We start from the raw sequence: 16,266 nt of genomic DNA, 5'->3' as shown, positions 1-16,266 counted from the left end.
GGTCACATGAGACGGACACATGGTATAGTTCTGACCTTTTCTGCGGGCGTCCCATTTTGGTCAGAACTGTGGGCTTATTATTTTTTATCCCTATGGAGTGGAGAAAAAAAAATCAGTTTTTCTCCTATTATGTAGTTTAGTTTTTATTTGAGAAAAAGAGAACTTAGTCAACAAGGCTATATCAAAATAACATTTTTTTATTAAAGATACATTAAAATTATGAGTTATGGTTCAGTAGATGATTACAGGCAATAGTGTGCAGGAATGTAGATAAAAATATTTTTTTTTTATTTCTGCTATGTGGAGCTATGTACTGTTTATAATGCTAAAATTTGAGATAGCTCCTCTTTAATATGGATATGTTTTATTAAGATTCAATCAGTTAATAACATGCCCTATTCCAGAATCCATTAACAAATCTCATGATGTATTTGAATTTCATGTGTCTTCTATCATGACCGTGAATCTTTAGAGACATGAGGGAGTAGAGATTTACAAAGAAGATGACTCTCCTCATTTTCAACCCACATTACAATGTCATTAAAAATAATGAAAAAAAAAAATATATATATATATATATATATATATATATATATATATATATATATATACACAAGTGCTTCTCACTAAATTAGAATATAATCAAAAAGTTAATGTATTTCAGTTCTTCAATGCAAAAAGTGAAAATCATATATAGAGTCATTTATCTATTTCAAGTGTTCATTTCTGTTAATGTTGATGATTATGGCTTACAGCCAATGAAAACCCAAAAGTCATTATCTCAGTAAATTATAATAATTAACAAAAAAAATATGCAAAGGCTTCCTAAATGTTTAAAAAGGTCCCTTAGTCTGTTTCAGTAGACTCCACAATCATGGGGAAGACTGCGGACTTGACAGATGTCCAGAAGGCAGTCACTGACACACTCCACAAGGAGGGTAAGCCACAAAAGGTCATTGCTAAAGAAGCTGGCTGTTCCCAGAGTGAGATTTCCAAGCATATTAATGGAAAGTTAGGTGGAAGGAAAAAGTGTGGTAGAAAGAGGTGCACAAGTAACCGGGATAACCGCAGCCTTGGGAGGATTGTTAAGAAAAGGCCATTCAAAAATATTGGGGAGATTTACAAGGAGTGGATGGCTGCTTCAAGAGCCACCACACACAGACATATCCAAGACATGGGCTGCAAGTGTTGCATTCCTCGTGTCAAGCTACTCATGACCAATAGACAAAGCCTGAAGCGTCTTACCTGGGCCAAGGAGAAAAAGAACTGGACTGTTGCTCAGTGATCCAAGGTGTTGCTTACAGATGAAAGTAAATTTTGCATTTCATTTGGAAATCAAGGTCCCAGAGTCTGGAGGAAGAGTGGAGAGACACACAATCCAAGCTGCTTGAGGTCTAGTGTGAAGTTTCCACAATCAGTGATGGTTTGGTGAGCCATGTCATCTGCTGGCGTAGGTCCACTGTGTTTTATCAAGACCAAAGTCAGTGCAGCCGTCAACCAGGAAATTTTAGAGCACTTCATGCTTCCCTCTTCCGACAAACTTTTCGGAGGTGGAAATTTCATTCTCCAGCAGGACTTGGCACCTGTCCACACTGACAAAAGTACCAATACCTGGTTTAAAAACAACAGTATCACTGTGCTTGATTGGCAGCAAACTCGCCTGACCTTAACCTCATAGAGAATCTATGGGATATTGTCAAGAGGAAGATAAGAGACACCAGACCCAACAATGCAGATGAGCTGAAGGCTGTTATCAAAGCAACCTGGGCCTCCATAACACCTTAGCAGTGCCACATGCTGATCGCCTCCATGCCACGCCACAGTGATGCAGTAATTTATGCAAAAGGAGCCTCGACCAAATATTGAGTGCATTTACTGAACATACATTTCAGTAGACCAACTTTTTGGATTTTCAAATCATTTTTCAAGCTGGTGTTATAAAGTATTCTAATTTACTGAGATAATGACTTTTGGGTTGTCATTGGCTGTAAGCCATAATCATCAACATTAACAGAAATAAACACTTGAAATAGATCACTCTGTTTGTAATGACTCTATATAATATATGAGTTTTACTTTTTATATTGAAGAACTGAAGTAAATTAACTTTTTGATGATATTCTAATTAAGTGAGAAGCACCTGTATATATATATTTTTAACAAAACTATAACATTTCAATTTTTCTTGACATCTTTATTACATTTTTATACCTTAGTAATTTCCTGCTATCTATCATTATACATCTTAAAGTTTTACGTTGTGATTGATAGATATTGAATATGTAATTTGCAAATTATTGCTAATATATCGACAAATATTACAACAAAAATAGAGACCTAAGAGAAATACAGTAATAACCAAAGGGAAAATCTACAAAATGTGATAAAAGTTTTCTTATTTTTGCTTAGAAGGTAATCTGCCCCAGGATTATCTTCCCATTGTGAGGCAGTGTAAAATAAGGACACCAATTTTAATGTTTGGTTGCTTCCAGGGCTTCTTGCTGTAGTTTTGATAAAATCGCTGTTTTAGTTGCTGCAACTCTGCTAGTCCTCTCAGTGATGAAGCCTGAAAAATCCTACCGATACTATTGATTGATAAATTTCTACCTACACTGTGGCCTAGCTGAAGGTTGCCTATCAATAGTGGTTGGAAGACACAGCTGGAACTCGTACATTGAGGACTACAGACCAGGAGGTCATCACGTAAAGTACTAGCAGAGCTGCAGCAGATAAGTTATTTTATAAAAGCTGCACCAAGAAGCTCAGTAAGTGACCCAACTTTCCAAACAGGGTTTTTGCCGTTACTTTATACTGCTGGTCACAGAATGTCTACAAAGTACTGCACCACTAGCAGCCCAAATGGAGGAACTTGTTTTGTGTTACATAGTTACGTAGGTTGAATAAAGACCTGGGTCCATCAAGTTCAACCTTTTTCCACCAATTGTACATTTCGTCACTAATCTAGCTATAACCCGCAATGCTATGTTATCAAGAAAATCATCCAGCCTTTTTTTCTAAATCTGTTATGGTGTCTGCCATTACTACCTCCTGTGGTCGGGCTTTACATATTCTGACTGCTCTAACTGTAAAAAACCCTTTCCTGTTTAGCTGTCAGAATCACCTTTCTTCCACCCATAATTAGTGCCTCCTAGTCCTCAGGACAGTCCTTGGAAGGAACAAGTCATGTGCCAGTGTTTTGTACTGGTCACTCCTATATTTATACATGTAAATGAGATCTCCTCTGAGGTGTCATTTTTCTAAGCTAAACAAGCCCAACTTTTCCAACCTCTCCTCATATGAGGCCTTCCATCCCTTGTAATAATCTTGTTGCCCGTTGTTTAACTGACTAACTTCTGAATATCCTTTTTTAAAATGTGGAACCCAAAACTGGATCCCAAATTCTAGATGTGGCCTCACCAGTGGTTTATAAAGGGGTAATAATACGTTGGGATCGCGGGATTTTATCTCTTTTTATACATCCTAAAATCTTGTTTGCTTTTGCAGCTGCTGCTTGACATTGTGTACTGCTGCTCAGCTTACTTGTAACCAGAATAATAGTTCTTCTCCTGTTCTGTAGTCCCAAGTATGGTATATGGTATATAATGTATATGCAGCTATAGGATTACTCAGTCCTAGGTGCATTACTTTACATTTATCTACATTATATCTCATTTGCCAGGTGTTTGCCCATTCAGTCCTCTTATTCAGATTTTTTTGCAATATTGTAATGTCAAGGTCAAATTTATTATCCTACATAGCTTGGTGTTGTCAGCAAAGACTGACACTTTACTCTCAATCCCATCGACAAGATCATTTAATAAAGAGGATAAAAAGAATCAGCCCTAGCACAGATCCCTGCGGTACCCCACTGCTGACTATATCCAATTTAGAGAAGTACCATTTATGACAACTCTTTGTTTCCGGTCAAAGCAAATAAACTAATACAAATGCAAATATGAGCTAGAAATATCTAAGGTTCTTTTAATCTGAATCGGTCAGCAGTTTTTTTCCACCTAATCTAAGTGCACCATAATGTAGAGGCAGACCCTGATTCTAGCAATGTGTCACTTACTGGGCTGCTTAGTGTGGTTTTGATAAAATTGGTTTGATCAGCAGGAGATTATTATTAGAGGACTAGTAAACCTGCTGTCGGAAAGTCAAGCATATTCATGAGCTCTGTATAGCCCCGCCCCCACCATGGATTGACAGCTTTCTGTGTACATTGTGCATAGGCAGAAAACTGCCAATCAGTGTTTTATGTTTATACAGAGTTCATCATTCAGATAACTGTTAGATCTGCAGCAGATAAAAAAGTGGTCTTATCAAAACAGCAGCAAGTAGCTCAATAAGTGTCACATCACTGGAATAAGGAATAAGGATCTCTGCCCCTAGACCACAGGTTGGGTAGCAAAAACTTGGTGACAGATTCCCATAAAGTTACAGATGAGAGATTGACACTATTTATGTTTTTTTAATCTTTGCTTTAGAACTCCGATAACCCACCAGCACAGGATTGATAACTTGCATTTTTGCCAGAATGGGACATATAGTCCCACTTGTGACACTTAGAAACTGTTGTACATTATAGTTTTAGGTTCAGAGGAGAATTCTTGGTGTTTAAGGTTGTTGTTATGCTGCATTGGCAGAAACTATGGTCAACATTATCGTAGATTAAAGGAGATTTTGGGCCGATTACATATGTAGATGATGGTTAAGATTTGAACGTTTGTGACCCATCATTCACAATAGTTGTGTACTGTAAACTGGTTGAGTGACTTTCTGAACGCTAAGTCCAAAAATTCTTATTCATCGTGCGTGAAATAATTTATGCAAGCAAAAAATGTTTAATAATTGTTCCTTCGTTGATTATGCAAAGAAAATGGAAATTGCCTCTGCTTAGGAATATTAAACAATGGCACATTAATAATTTATTACACTTTTATCATCAAATGTAAATAATTGCCTGCTATTCTGTGCTGATTGTATATTCCGATCATATTGTCTATCGCTTACAGAATTATCTACTTGTGTAAATGGGCCCTTCTAGTTGTGAAGCAAGAGTTTAGGTATAAGGACTGCCGAGGTCAGATGTTAGGGGAGGTCTTCATGATGCCCTCAATGGGGCTGAGTTGCCATACCAGAGGCAGTCTTTTGACATAAGAGGGTGCTGTTAAAGGAAAAATCGCAAGTTTTTGTAATCTAACCTCTAAAAATATATTATTCTATTATCTTTGAAGAAGTGGAAAGTGCTTTTTTTTTAACATTGACTCGGTACGGAGAGCACAGATATCCCAATGATTAAAATGAAATCTTGCCTTTGAGATGCATTAACCCCTTCACCCCCAAGGGTGGTTTGCACGTTAATGACCGGGCCAATTTTTACAATTCTGACCACTGTCCCTTTATGAGGTTATAACTCTGGAACGCTTCAACGGATCTTGGCGATTCTGACATTGTTTTCTCGTGACATATCGTACTTCATGATAGTGGTAAAATTTCTTCGATATAAGTTGCGTTTATTTGTGAAAAAAACGAATATTTGGCGAAAATTTTGAAAATTTCGCAATTTTCCAACTTTTAATTTTTATGCCCTTAAATCACAGACATATGTCACGCAAAATACTTAATAAGTAACATTTACCTCATGTCTACTTTACATCAGCACAATTTTGGAACCAAAATTTTTTTTTGTGACGGAGTTATAAGGGTTAAAAGTTGACCAGCAATTTCTCATTTTTACAACACCATTTTTTTTTAGGGACCACATCTCATTTGAAGTCATTTTGAGGGGTCTATATGATAGAAAATACCCAAGTGTGACACCATTATAAAAACTGCACCCCTCAAGGTACTCAAAACCACTTTCAAGAAGTTTATTAACCCTTCAGGTGTTTCACAGGAATTTTTGGAATGTTTAAAATGAACATTTAACTTTTTTTCACACAAAATGTATTTCAGATCCAATTTGTTTTATTTTACCAAGGGTAACAGGAGAAAATAGACCCCAAAATTTGTTGTACAATTTGTCCTGAGTATGCTGATACCCCATATGTGGGGGTAATCCACTGTTTGGGCGCATGGCAGAGCTCGGAAGGAAAGGAGCGCCATTTGACTTTTCAATGCAAAATTGACTGGAATTGAGATGGGACGCCATGTTGCATTTGGAGAGCCCCTGATGTGCCTAAACATTGAAACCCCCCACAAGTGACACCATTTTGGAAAGTAGACCCCCTAAGGAACTTATCTAGATGTGTGGTGAGCACTTTGACCCAACAAGTGCTTCACAGAAGTTTATAATGCAGAGCCGTAAAAATAAAAAATCATATTTTTTCACAAAAATGATCTTTTCGCCCCCATTTTTTTATTTCCCCAAGGGTAAGAGAAGAAATTAGAGCACAAAAGTTGTTGTGCAATTTGTCCTGAGTACGACGATACCCCATATGTGGGGGTAAACCACTGTTTGGGCGCATAGCAGAGCTCGGAAGGGAAGGAGCGCTATTTTACTTTTCAATGCAAAATTGACTGGAATTAAGATGGGATGCCATGTTGCGTTTGCAGAGCCCCTGATGTGCCTAAACATTAAAAACCCCCACAAGTGACACCATTTTGGAAAGTAGACCCCCTAAGGAACTTATCTAGATGTGTTTTGAGAGCTTTGAACCCCCAAGTGTTTCACTACAGTTTATAACGCAGAACCGTGAAAATAAATTCTTTTTTTTTTCACAAAAATGATTTTTTAGCCCCCAGTTTTGTATTTTCACAAGGGTAACAGGATAAATTGGACCCCAAAATTTGTTGTCCAATTTGTCCTGAGTATGCTGATACCCGATATGTGGGGGGGAACCACTGTTTGGGCGCATGACAGAGCTCGGAAGGGAAGGAGCGCCATTTGGAATGCAGACTTAAATGGATTGGTCTGCAGGCGTCACGTTGCATTTGCAGAGCCCCTGATGTACCCAAACAGTACAAACCCCCCACAAGTGACCCCATATTGGAAACTAGACCCCCCAAGGAACTTATCTAGATGTGTTGTGAGAACTTTGAACCCCCAAGTGTTTCACTACAGTTTATAACGCAGAGCCGTGAAAATAAAAATTCTTTTTTTTTTTCACAAAAATGATTTTTTTAGCCCCCAGTTTTGTATTTTCACAAGGGTATCAGGATAAATTGGACCCAAAAAGTTGTTGTCTAATTTGTCCTGAGTATGCTGATACCCCATATGTGGGGGGGAACCACTGTTTGGGCGCATGACAGAGCTCGGAAGGGAAGGAGCGCCATTTGGAATGCAGACTTAAATGGATTGGTCTGCAGGCGTCACGTTGCATTTGCAGAGCCCCTGATGTAAGCAAACAGTACAAACCCCCCACAAGTGACCCCATATCGGAAATTAGACCCCCCAAGGAACTTATCTAGATGTGTTGTGAGAACTTTGAACCCCCAAGTGTTTCACTACAGTTTACAACGCAGAGCCGTGAAAATAAAAAATCCTTTTTTTCCCACAAAACTTATTTTTTGGCCCCCAGTTTTGTATTTTCCCAAGGGTAGCAGGAGAAATTGGACCCCAAAAGATGATGTCCAATTTGTCCTGAGTACGCTGATACCCCATATGTTGGGGTAAACCCCTGCTTGGGCACACGGGAGAGCTCGGAAGGGAAGGAGCACTGTTTTCCTTTTTCAACGCAGAATTGGCTGGAATTCAGATCGGATGCCATATCCCGTTTGGAAAGCCCCTGATGTGCCCGAACAGTGGAAACCCCCCAATTATAACTGAAACCCTAATCCAAACACACCCCTTACCCTAATCCCAACATTAACCCTAACCACTCCTCTAACCCAGACACACCCAACCCTATTCCCAACCGTAAATGTAATCCAAACCCTAACCCTATCTTTAGCCCCAACCCTAACTGTAGCCCCAACCCTAGCCCCAACCCTAGCAATAACCCTAGCCCTAACTCTAGTCCTAACTCTAGCCCTAACCCTAATGGGAAAATGGAAATAAATACATTTTTTAATTTTTTTATTTTTCCCTAACTAAGGGGGTGATGAAGGGGGGTTTGATTTACTTTTATAGCGGGTTTTTTAGCGGATGTTTATGATTGGCAGCCGTCACACACTGAAAGACGCTTTTCATTGCAAAAAATATTTTTTGCGTTACCACATTTTGAGAGCTGTAATTTTCCCATATTTGAGTCCACAGAGTCATGTGAGATCTTGTTTTTTGCGGGATGCGTTGACGTTTTTATTGGTAACATTTTTGGACACGTGACATTTTTTGATCGCTTTTTATTCCAATTTTTGTGAGGCAGAGTGATCAAAAACCAGCTATTCATGAATTTCTTTTTGGGGAGGCGTTTATACCGTTCCGCGTTTGGTAAAATTGATAAAGCAGTTTTATTCGTCGGGTCAGTACGATTACAGCGATATCTCATTTATATCATTTTTTTAATGTTTTGGCGCTTTTATACGATAAAAACTATTTTATAGAAAAAATAATTATTTTGGTATCGCTTTATTCTCAGGACTATAACTTTTTTATTTTTTTGCTGATGATGCTGTATGGCGGCTCGTTTTTTGCGGGACAAGATGACGTTTTCAGCGGTACCATGGTTATTTATATCAGTCTTTTTGATCGCGTGTTATTCCACTTTTTGTTCGGCGGTATGATAATAAAGCGTTGTTTTTTGCCTTTTTTTTTTTTTTCCTTACGGTGTTTACTGAAGGGGTTAACTAGTGGGCCAGTTTTATAGGTCGGGTCGTTACGGACGCGGCGATACTAAATATGTGTACTTTTATTGTTTTTTTTATTTTATTTAGATAAAGAAATGTATTTATGGGAATAATATATTTTTTTTTTTTCATTATTTTGGAATATTTTTTTTTTTTTTTTTTTTTACACATTTGGAAATTTTTTTTTTTACTTTTTTACTTTGCCCCAGGGGGGGACAATACAGATCGGTGATCTGTCAGTTTGCATAGCACTCTGACAGATCACCGATCTGAGAGAAGTGCAGGCTGCTTCACAGTGCCTGCTCTGAGCAGGCTTCTGTGAAGCCACCTCCCTCCCTGCAGGACCCGGATCCGCGGCCATCTTGGATCCGGGTCTGGAGCAGGCAGGGAGGGAGGTAAGACCCTCGCAGCAACGCGATCACATCGCGTTGCTGCGGGGGGCTCAGGGAAGCCCGCAGGGAGCCCCCTCCCTGCGCGATGCTTCCCTGCACCGCCGGCACATCGCGATCATGTTTGATCGCGGTGTGCCGGGGGTTAATGTGCCGGGGGCGGTCCGTGACCGCTCCTGGCACATAGTGCCGGATGTCAGCTGCGATATGCAGCTGACACCCGGCCGCGATCGGCCGCGCTCCCCCCGTGAGCGCGGCCGATCGCGTATGACGTACTATTCCGTCCTTGGGAAGTAGGGCCCACCCCACATGGACGGAATAGTACGTCTAATGACAGAAAGGGGTTAAAGATCAGTAATACATTTAACGGCTATGAATTAAGAGGGCGACTTGAATACTGTGGATATTCTGAGTGTTGTGCCCAAATATAAATAACTAGAAAAACACATAAAACAAAATCCACATATGGAGATATTAAAGCCTGGAAAACGGTGTTATAATAATATAATACATTATTATATTATAATTTGATTACAAAGAGAGTAGAATAATGTATCATATGTTTTGGATGAAAAGGAGAAAATTAGAATTTTTACGAAAATGGAAACCGTCGTCGTAACGCAAAGGTATAAATCTATTCTTCTGTTTAATGATTGGATTCCCCTGCAGCTGGTACCATGGCGCAATCAGCCGCACAGATGCCGAGAGTCTCCTGAGGCTGTGTAAAGAAGCAAGCTACCTGGTGCGAAACAGCGAGACCAGCAAGATTGACTTTTCCTTATCACTGAAGTAGGTGCCGCATTTTCTATTGAAACAAGGGAATACTGGCGGATTGCGCCGAAAAAAAACTGGTTGATTTTCTTATTTAATATCACTTTTATTATTTTTTACATGACAGGGTTTTGTATGATAACAGTGCTGTAAATCAATAATTCTGTTAACGTAAGAAAATGAACTTTATTTATTTCCACGCAGCATTTGGGTTTTAGTCATGGGGCAGCGCTGGTGCCGGTTCAGTCTCCGCTCTGTATAGAGCGACAGCGGTAACCGCGCTCCCGGCACCGACTCACACCGGCTTTGCATTGGGTTGGGCTGTTAGTCAGGGTCGGGGACGCGGTTACACCCACTGCTCTGCGTACTCAGAGTGGTGACTGAAACGGTGCTGTCCCCGTGACTGAAGCCAAAGCACTGCTGGGAGAGTAAAGTTAATTTTCTTCCCGCAGGATTCTGCTAAATGCAAGCAGCGGGCACATTAAAACACTATTAACCTACAGATTAACCCCATATCTGCAGGTTAATAGTGTTTTTTTTTTTTCTGGTGATAGGTTCCCTTTATGTGGGCGATCAGCTCCACTCACTTCCACATCACTGGAAGTGCATCTATTGGCTCCTATGCGCGAGCGACTTGTATCATGCACCTGTGCTACTCATCAGAATAGATAAAAAAGATATATATGTATATATATATATATATATATATATATATATATATATATATATAGTCCGTGATTTTTTTTAAAGCTGCTTAACACTCATTCAGATTTGTTGTTGCAATTATCATCAGTTTACAGTGAATGTCATTGTCTCATATCAGAATTATTGGCTGTAAAAATGGATCACTTGCAGTGGGGAAAATAAGTATTTCATACACTGCCGACTTCGTAAGTTTTCCCACCTACAAAGAATGGAGAGGTCTGAAATTTTTATCTTTGGTACACTTCAACTGTGAGAGACAGACTCTAAAAATAAAACTCAGAAACTCACATTGTATGATTTTTAACAAATTACATTTTATTGCATGAAGTAAGTATTTGATCACCTACCAACCAGCAAGACTTCTAGCTCTTACAGGCCTGTTAGACTAGAAGGACTTCTTCAAGAAAACTCTCAAATCTACTCACCATATTTGAAGGAAGATGAAGGATGAGTACAACGCCAAAAACACTGCCCCAACCGTGAAGCATGGTGGGGGAATCATAATATTTGGGGATGCTTTTCTGCAAATAGGACAGGATGACTGCTCCGTATTAAAGGGAGGATGGATGGGGCCATGTGTCGCAAGATTTTGGCCAACAACCTCCTTCTCTCAGTAAGAGCATGTCCAGAAAAAAATAAAGTCAAGTCGCCAACCCTGTTAACTCTGAAACACAGCTTGTAGAAATGTAAACTTGATTGAGACCTCCTGAAATCTCATGCCCATTAATTGTATCCAGCCTTATTCTTGTACACTTTGCAATATGTGCTCCAGGCTACACCTGTTTTCAATTTCTGAAACTGATAAAATCTATCTAAAGTCTCCTGCTGTTCCTCTGTTTCAGACAATCCTAAAGGTACCTTCACACTGAACGATATCGCTAGCGATCTGTGACGTTGCAGCGTCCTGGCTAGCGATATCATTGAGTTTGACACGCAGCAGCGATCAGGATCCTGCTGTGCCACCGTTGGTCGGAGCAGAAAGTCCAGAACTTTATTTCGTCGCTGGACTCCCGCAGACACCGCTGAATCGGTGTGTGTGACGCCGATTCAGCGATGTCTTCACTGGTAACCAGGGTAAACATCGGGTTACTAAGTGCAGGGCCGCGATTAGTAACCCGATGTTTACCCTGGTTACCAGCGTAAACGTAAAAAAAAAAACCACTACATACTTACATTCCGGTGTCTGTCCCCCGTCGCTGTGCTTTCCTGCGCTGTCAGCGCCGGCCAGCCGTAAAGCAGATTACAGCGGTGACGTCACCGCTCTGCTTTCCGGCCGGCGCTTACAGTCAGTGCAGGAAAGCACAGCGCCGGGGGACAGACACCGGAATGTAAGTATGTAGTGTTTGTTTTTTTTTACATTAGCACTGGTAACCAGGGTAAACATCGGGTTACTAAGCGCGGCCCTGCGCTTAGTAACCTGATGTTTACCCTGGTTACCCGGGGACCGGCATCGTTGGTCGCTGGAGAGCTGTCTGTGTGACAGCTCTCCAGCGACCACACAACGACGAAACAGCGACGCTGCAGCGATCGGCATCGTTGTCTAGATCGCTGCAGCGTCGCTAAATGTGACGGTACCTTTACTTGTTAGAAGGGTCGCATAATCATTGGTCTGTCGTAAATTGTACCAACGTTCAGAACGGTGTCCATTGTCTATTGACAGTGAGCTGCTCATCAGAGGAGGGTGTGGTCGATGAAGCAAGCATGTGAGCTGTGGTCTAGCAGTGAAAATCTCCTGGTGATAAAACCATCATTGAAAACATACAGCACACAGTCTGATAAGTGACACATAGGTGAAATCAGTGTTTCAACTGCTATCTCTTGCTGACTTTACATTACATAGCAAAGACCTGCTGACAGATTACCTTTATTAACGGAGATGGGTCTGTTTAGTCATGTGACTGTAAAATGTGAAATAAAGTACTTAAACCAGCTTTTATATAAGTTTTTAACGCTGTCGTTCATATATATTAGACACAGCCAGGAATGAGGAATCAAAAGCTACATCTCGTGTGCTTATTACTGTTGATTTTGTAAAGTGTAGATGGCTTATTTTTTATACTATCTCTGCTTGGTGAGTGTGTTGATTGCTTTTATGCTGTGTACTTTAATTATTTTGCCTATTGCTTGCTCTCCTTCATGCTTTCTCTGAAATGCTAAAACACAGAGCCTGCAGCATTTCTCTCCTCCCTGTCTAGTAATTATTCATTTCATACATTTACCGAAATCTGGAAGGGAATTGGAAACTATAGATTACTGGAGCATTTGGTCTTACTTCCCCTTGATAAGACATTGACCTTGACAGAATGTTGCGTATTAATTCGGGATGAGCAAGCGCCAAAATGCTTGGATGCTCGTTACTCGAACCAAGCAATGCCTAATGCTCAGGTGCTAGTTTCAAGTACATTAGGAGTTTGTGTGAAATTAAAGCATTTTTCCGGAAGACCCTACAAGTAGGGGGGGCAGTGAAAATGTTGAAATGGATGGAAAATGTGCTGAATGGAAGGAGAACAGCATGGAGAGACACCTGGAAGCAGCTTTGACTCCCAGATCGCTGCTGAGAGCAATTGTGTCACACTTTTACTCCACTTTAAGGAGTGATAATAAATCTTTCAAAAAAAAATTGAGAAATACAGAAATTGGAGTTTACAGCAAAAAAAATGTTAAAAAACATTATTTCCTGTATCATGACTTGTACATAAAGCAAAATTTAAAAAGGATTTAAAAAGCAATAATTTAAGTCAAAATTTAATCTTATAGTTTTTATAAAATTATAAGAAAATTGAAACGTTCACTGTAATTTATGAAGGAAGCAAGAAATGCCAAAAATTATATTGAAAGGGGACTCAGATACACCGTGTAATAGACCTAAAATGAGGGCCTCATTTACATTATGTTCAAATTGTCATGTAGTGATACTCGTTGACTAATAAAGGCTTTGCACTAAGTGAAAACCCTGCCAAAAATTACAAGCAGGGTCATCCATACACCCTTGATGTCACTAACTGTAGTACCTCATTCAAATATTGTGAATAAAGTGTAGTTGTGGTACTTCTACAGTCTTCAAGTTCTGCACTAAGTGCAAAGCTAGAAAAATAAGGTCATCAAGTCATCCATAGACCCATGAAGGCAACAAATAGAGGGCCTCATTCAAATATTTTGACAGTGTAGTTGATGTACTCCTGCACTCATAAAGGCTTTGCTCAAAGTGCAAAGCCAGGAGAAAATGATAAGTAGAGTAATATAGTAATCCTCTTTAGGTGTCCCCTTGCTGGGGGACTGCCTCTTCCTGCTTCTTGGAGCCCGATTCCCAGGTGCCTGTGCTGTATTTGACCCAGCTCTGGGTAGTATCGAAGCCTCCGACATATAGAAATATGTTACCTGGAACATAGCTTACTCCCGCATAGGAGGTGGGGATCCCCAAGGACAGTCTGATCTCTCAGGGATGGTAGCCTCGAGGAGCTTCTCCAAGGCCTGATCATTTTGCAATAAGGTTTCATCCTGCTCCCTTCCTTCTCGGATTACACCCTCCACATACCAGTGTTGTTGCCCCTCTATTTGGAGGAATGTGATCCTGGTTCCAGCCATCAGCTCTTTCAGCCTTCAAGGAAAGCGTTCCATCTACTGCCCGCTGATATGGAACCTGCTTGTATGGAACCCCATCTCTGCTGTTGGGATGCCAACTCTCAGTACCCTGCGGCTAGCAGACCTGCTAGAATGTCTCCAGCCTCCTCTCTTCTGACCAACCTAGGCCCAGAAGTCCGCTCACCAGTTGTTGGATCCTGGCTCTACCATCCAAAGTCCACAAGAATCCCAGTGGTGAAGGTTGCTGCCTGGGTTTGGGCCTGGGTGGTTCCAGGAAAATGGCTGGTTCTGGACCATAGGCTAATGACAACTCAGCTTGGTCTGGCTTTGATATTCCTTCGGTCAGTCCCTCTGGAGTCTCATGGGATTCTGCCATCTTTATCACCTTGTTGCCCACTAAACATGTTACACTGTATTGATTACTAATTTAATCCAAAAATAAATGTAGAACTATTTTTGGAGGTTTATATACCACCGTAATGTAACACTAACCGTGCTAAACTCTATGGATGAATAATTGAATATAGAAACATTTTATATCGCTTTTTGGAGTGTTATATACCACTGAAATGTAAGACAAAGCATGTAATACTCTATGGATGACAATATAGTCAATTTTTTCACCCCAACAAAAAATAATATGGTCCCGTGCAGCAGCTAGATATATATATATTTAGCAACGGTCTGCAAACCCCTAATCCCTGACTGGAGGCTGTATTCCATCACTCTCGATATTCTTGCAACTGTCCCTAGGCAAAGTGCTAAATGTATCTTATACATGCAGCAAAACACAAGATAAGCCCTTAGAAGGACTGTTAGTATGATGGTTCAGCATCAGCACCAGTATCAACACTAGATGACTCTGATTCGTTAAACTCTGCACACACACAGGCCTGAATAACTGCTTTCTCCATCCAATCACAGCTGTCCCCGAGCTGTGGAATGATGTCAGTGTGACAAGCTTTGGGGTGCCTGTCTTTTTATAACCTCTGATGAGGTAATGCTACCAGCCAATCACAGTAATGCCACTACTAAGATGGCTACGGCATTACAGTGACTGGCAGGCTATCTCCGCATGTTTGTTGGCTGTTGAATCTGGGAAGGGATTCGAGCTTCAAATCCGGGCACCAGCCAATGCTCATCTAGAGCCGAGCACATCTGAGCACCCAGATACTCTAGTGAAATCCGAGTATCACCGAGCATGTTTGCTTATTGCTAGTATTTATGTTTACCACCGATTATTTAAAAGTATGAGATGAGCTGAGAAACTAACATCGGTCTGGAAAGAACTTATTTCTCATCCTTTTGAGTTTCAATAAAAATCAATGCACCTAGTGGTGGACATAACTTCATAAAAATAAATGTAGGGCTTGGTTATTATTTACAGGCTAGAATAAATGTCTTTGTGATGAAACGTTATAACTTTTGACTTAATAGCTATTCTCTACAACAGAGGTGGAGAATATCTGGCCGGTGGGCCACTTACGGCCCACGATGACCTTTCCTGAGGCCCCTGGGCTAATTCATGGGGACCACAGTGCTTCGGCCGGCAGCTGTGTTTTGATGGCCACTGGCTTAAAAATCTAAATGGCCCTTGGCAGAAAGAAGGTTCCCCACGCCTGCTCTACAGCCTGAATCTCCATCGTCTACAGCTAGAGACAAATATGATCAATGTGACATTTTCCTGGAGTCTTTTGAGAGTTTTTATGCAATTCGAATTGCCATGTCAGATTCAGGTTTCTTTTTTTTTTCTACTTTAAATTATTATTTTTGACCAATGAAGATTGAATTATACTTGTTTTCTGCATACAGACTTCACTGTTCTTCACAGTATGTGAAAATGATACTTTGATCATTTCCATCCTAAACTATATTTCACAAAGAATATTTTTATGTAAGCGGTCAACATTAGCCACATTCTTTTAGCATTTTCTGTCTATTCTTGTTAATCAGGTATTTATTTTGCCAAGCTCTAAAATTAAAAGGATTTTGTCCAGCTGCTTAAAGGTTTCATTTGCTCTTTTATCTGCTTCAAATAGCTTTGTAGCAGCATGGTGACCCTTTGGGGCCAGGGTAAATTACTGACATC

At 40.3% G+C, this 16,266-nt stretch overlaps 1 protein-coding gene across 7 annotated transcripts in view; it reads left to right on the top strand.

Moving 5' to 3' along the window:
- Nucleotides 1-16,266, top strand: part of SHF (Src homology 2 domain containing F) — a 378,212-nt gene that overhangs the window by 271,339 nt on the left and 90,607 nt on the right. For 3 of the 7 annotated variants that reach the window (XM_077263935.1, XM_077263933.1, XM_077263932.1), the window contains one exon: nucleotides 9,789-9,908. The exons of 1 other annotated variant lie outside the window; for it this stretch is intronic. In XM_077263935.1, coding sequence (XP_077120050.1) covers nucleotides 9,789-9,908 — 120 coding nt within the window. Of the gene's footprint in view, nucleotides 1-9,788; nucleotides 9,909-12,255; nucleotides 12,527-16,266 lie in introns of those variants that run through there. 3 more of the 7 variants (XM_077263936.1, XM_077263937.1, XM_077263934.1) reach the window with 3 other exon arrangements.

This window comes from Ranitomeya variabilis, chromosome 5, assembly GCF_051348905.1.
Source record: "Ranitomeya variabilis isolate aRanVar5 chromosome 5, aRanVar5.hap1, whole genome shotgun sequence".
NCBI classification, from domain to species: domain Eukaryota; kingdom Metazoa; phylum Chordata; class Amphibia; order Anura; family Dendrobatidae; genus Ranitomeya; species Ranitomeya variabilis.
The sequence above is the reverse complement of the archived record's forward strand: the minus strand, read 5'-3'. Positions and strand labels throughout refer to the sequence as shown.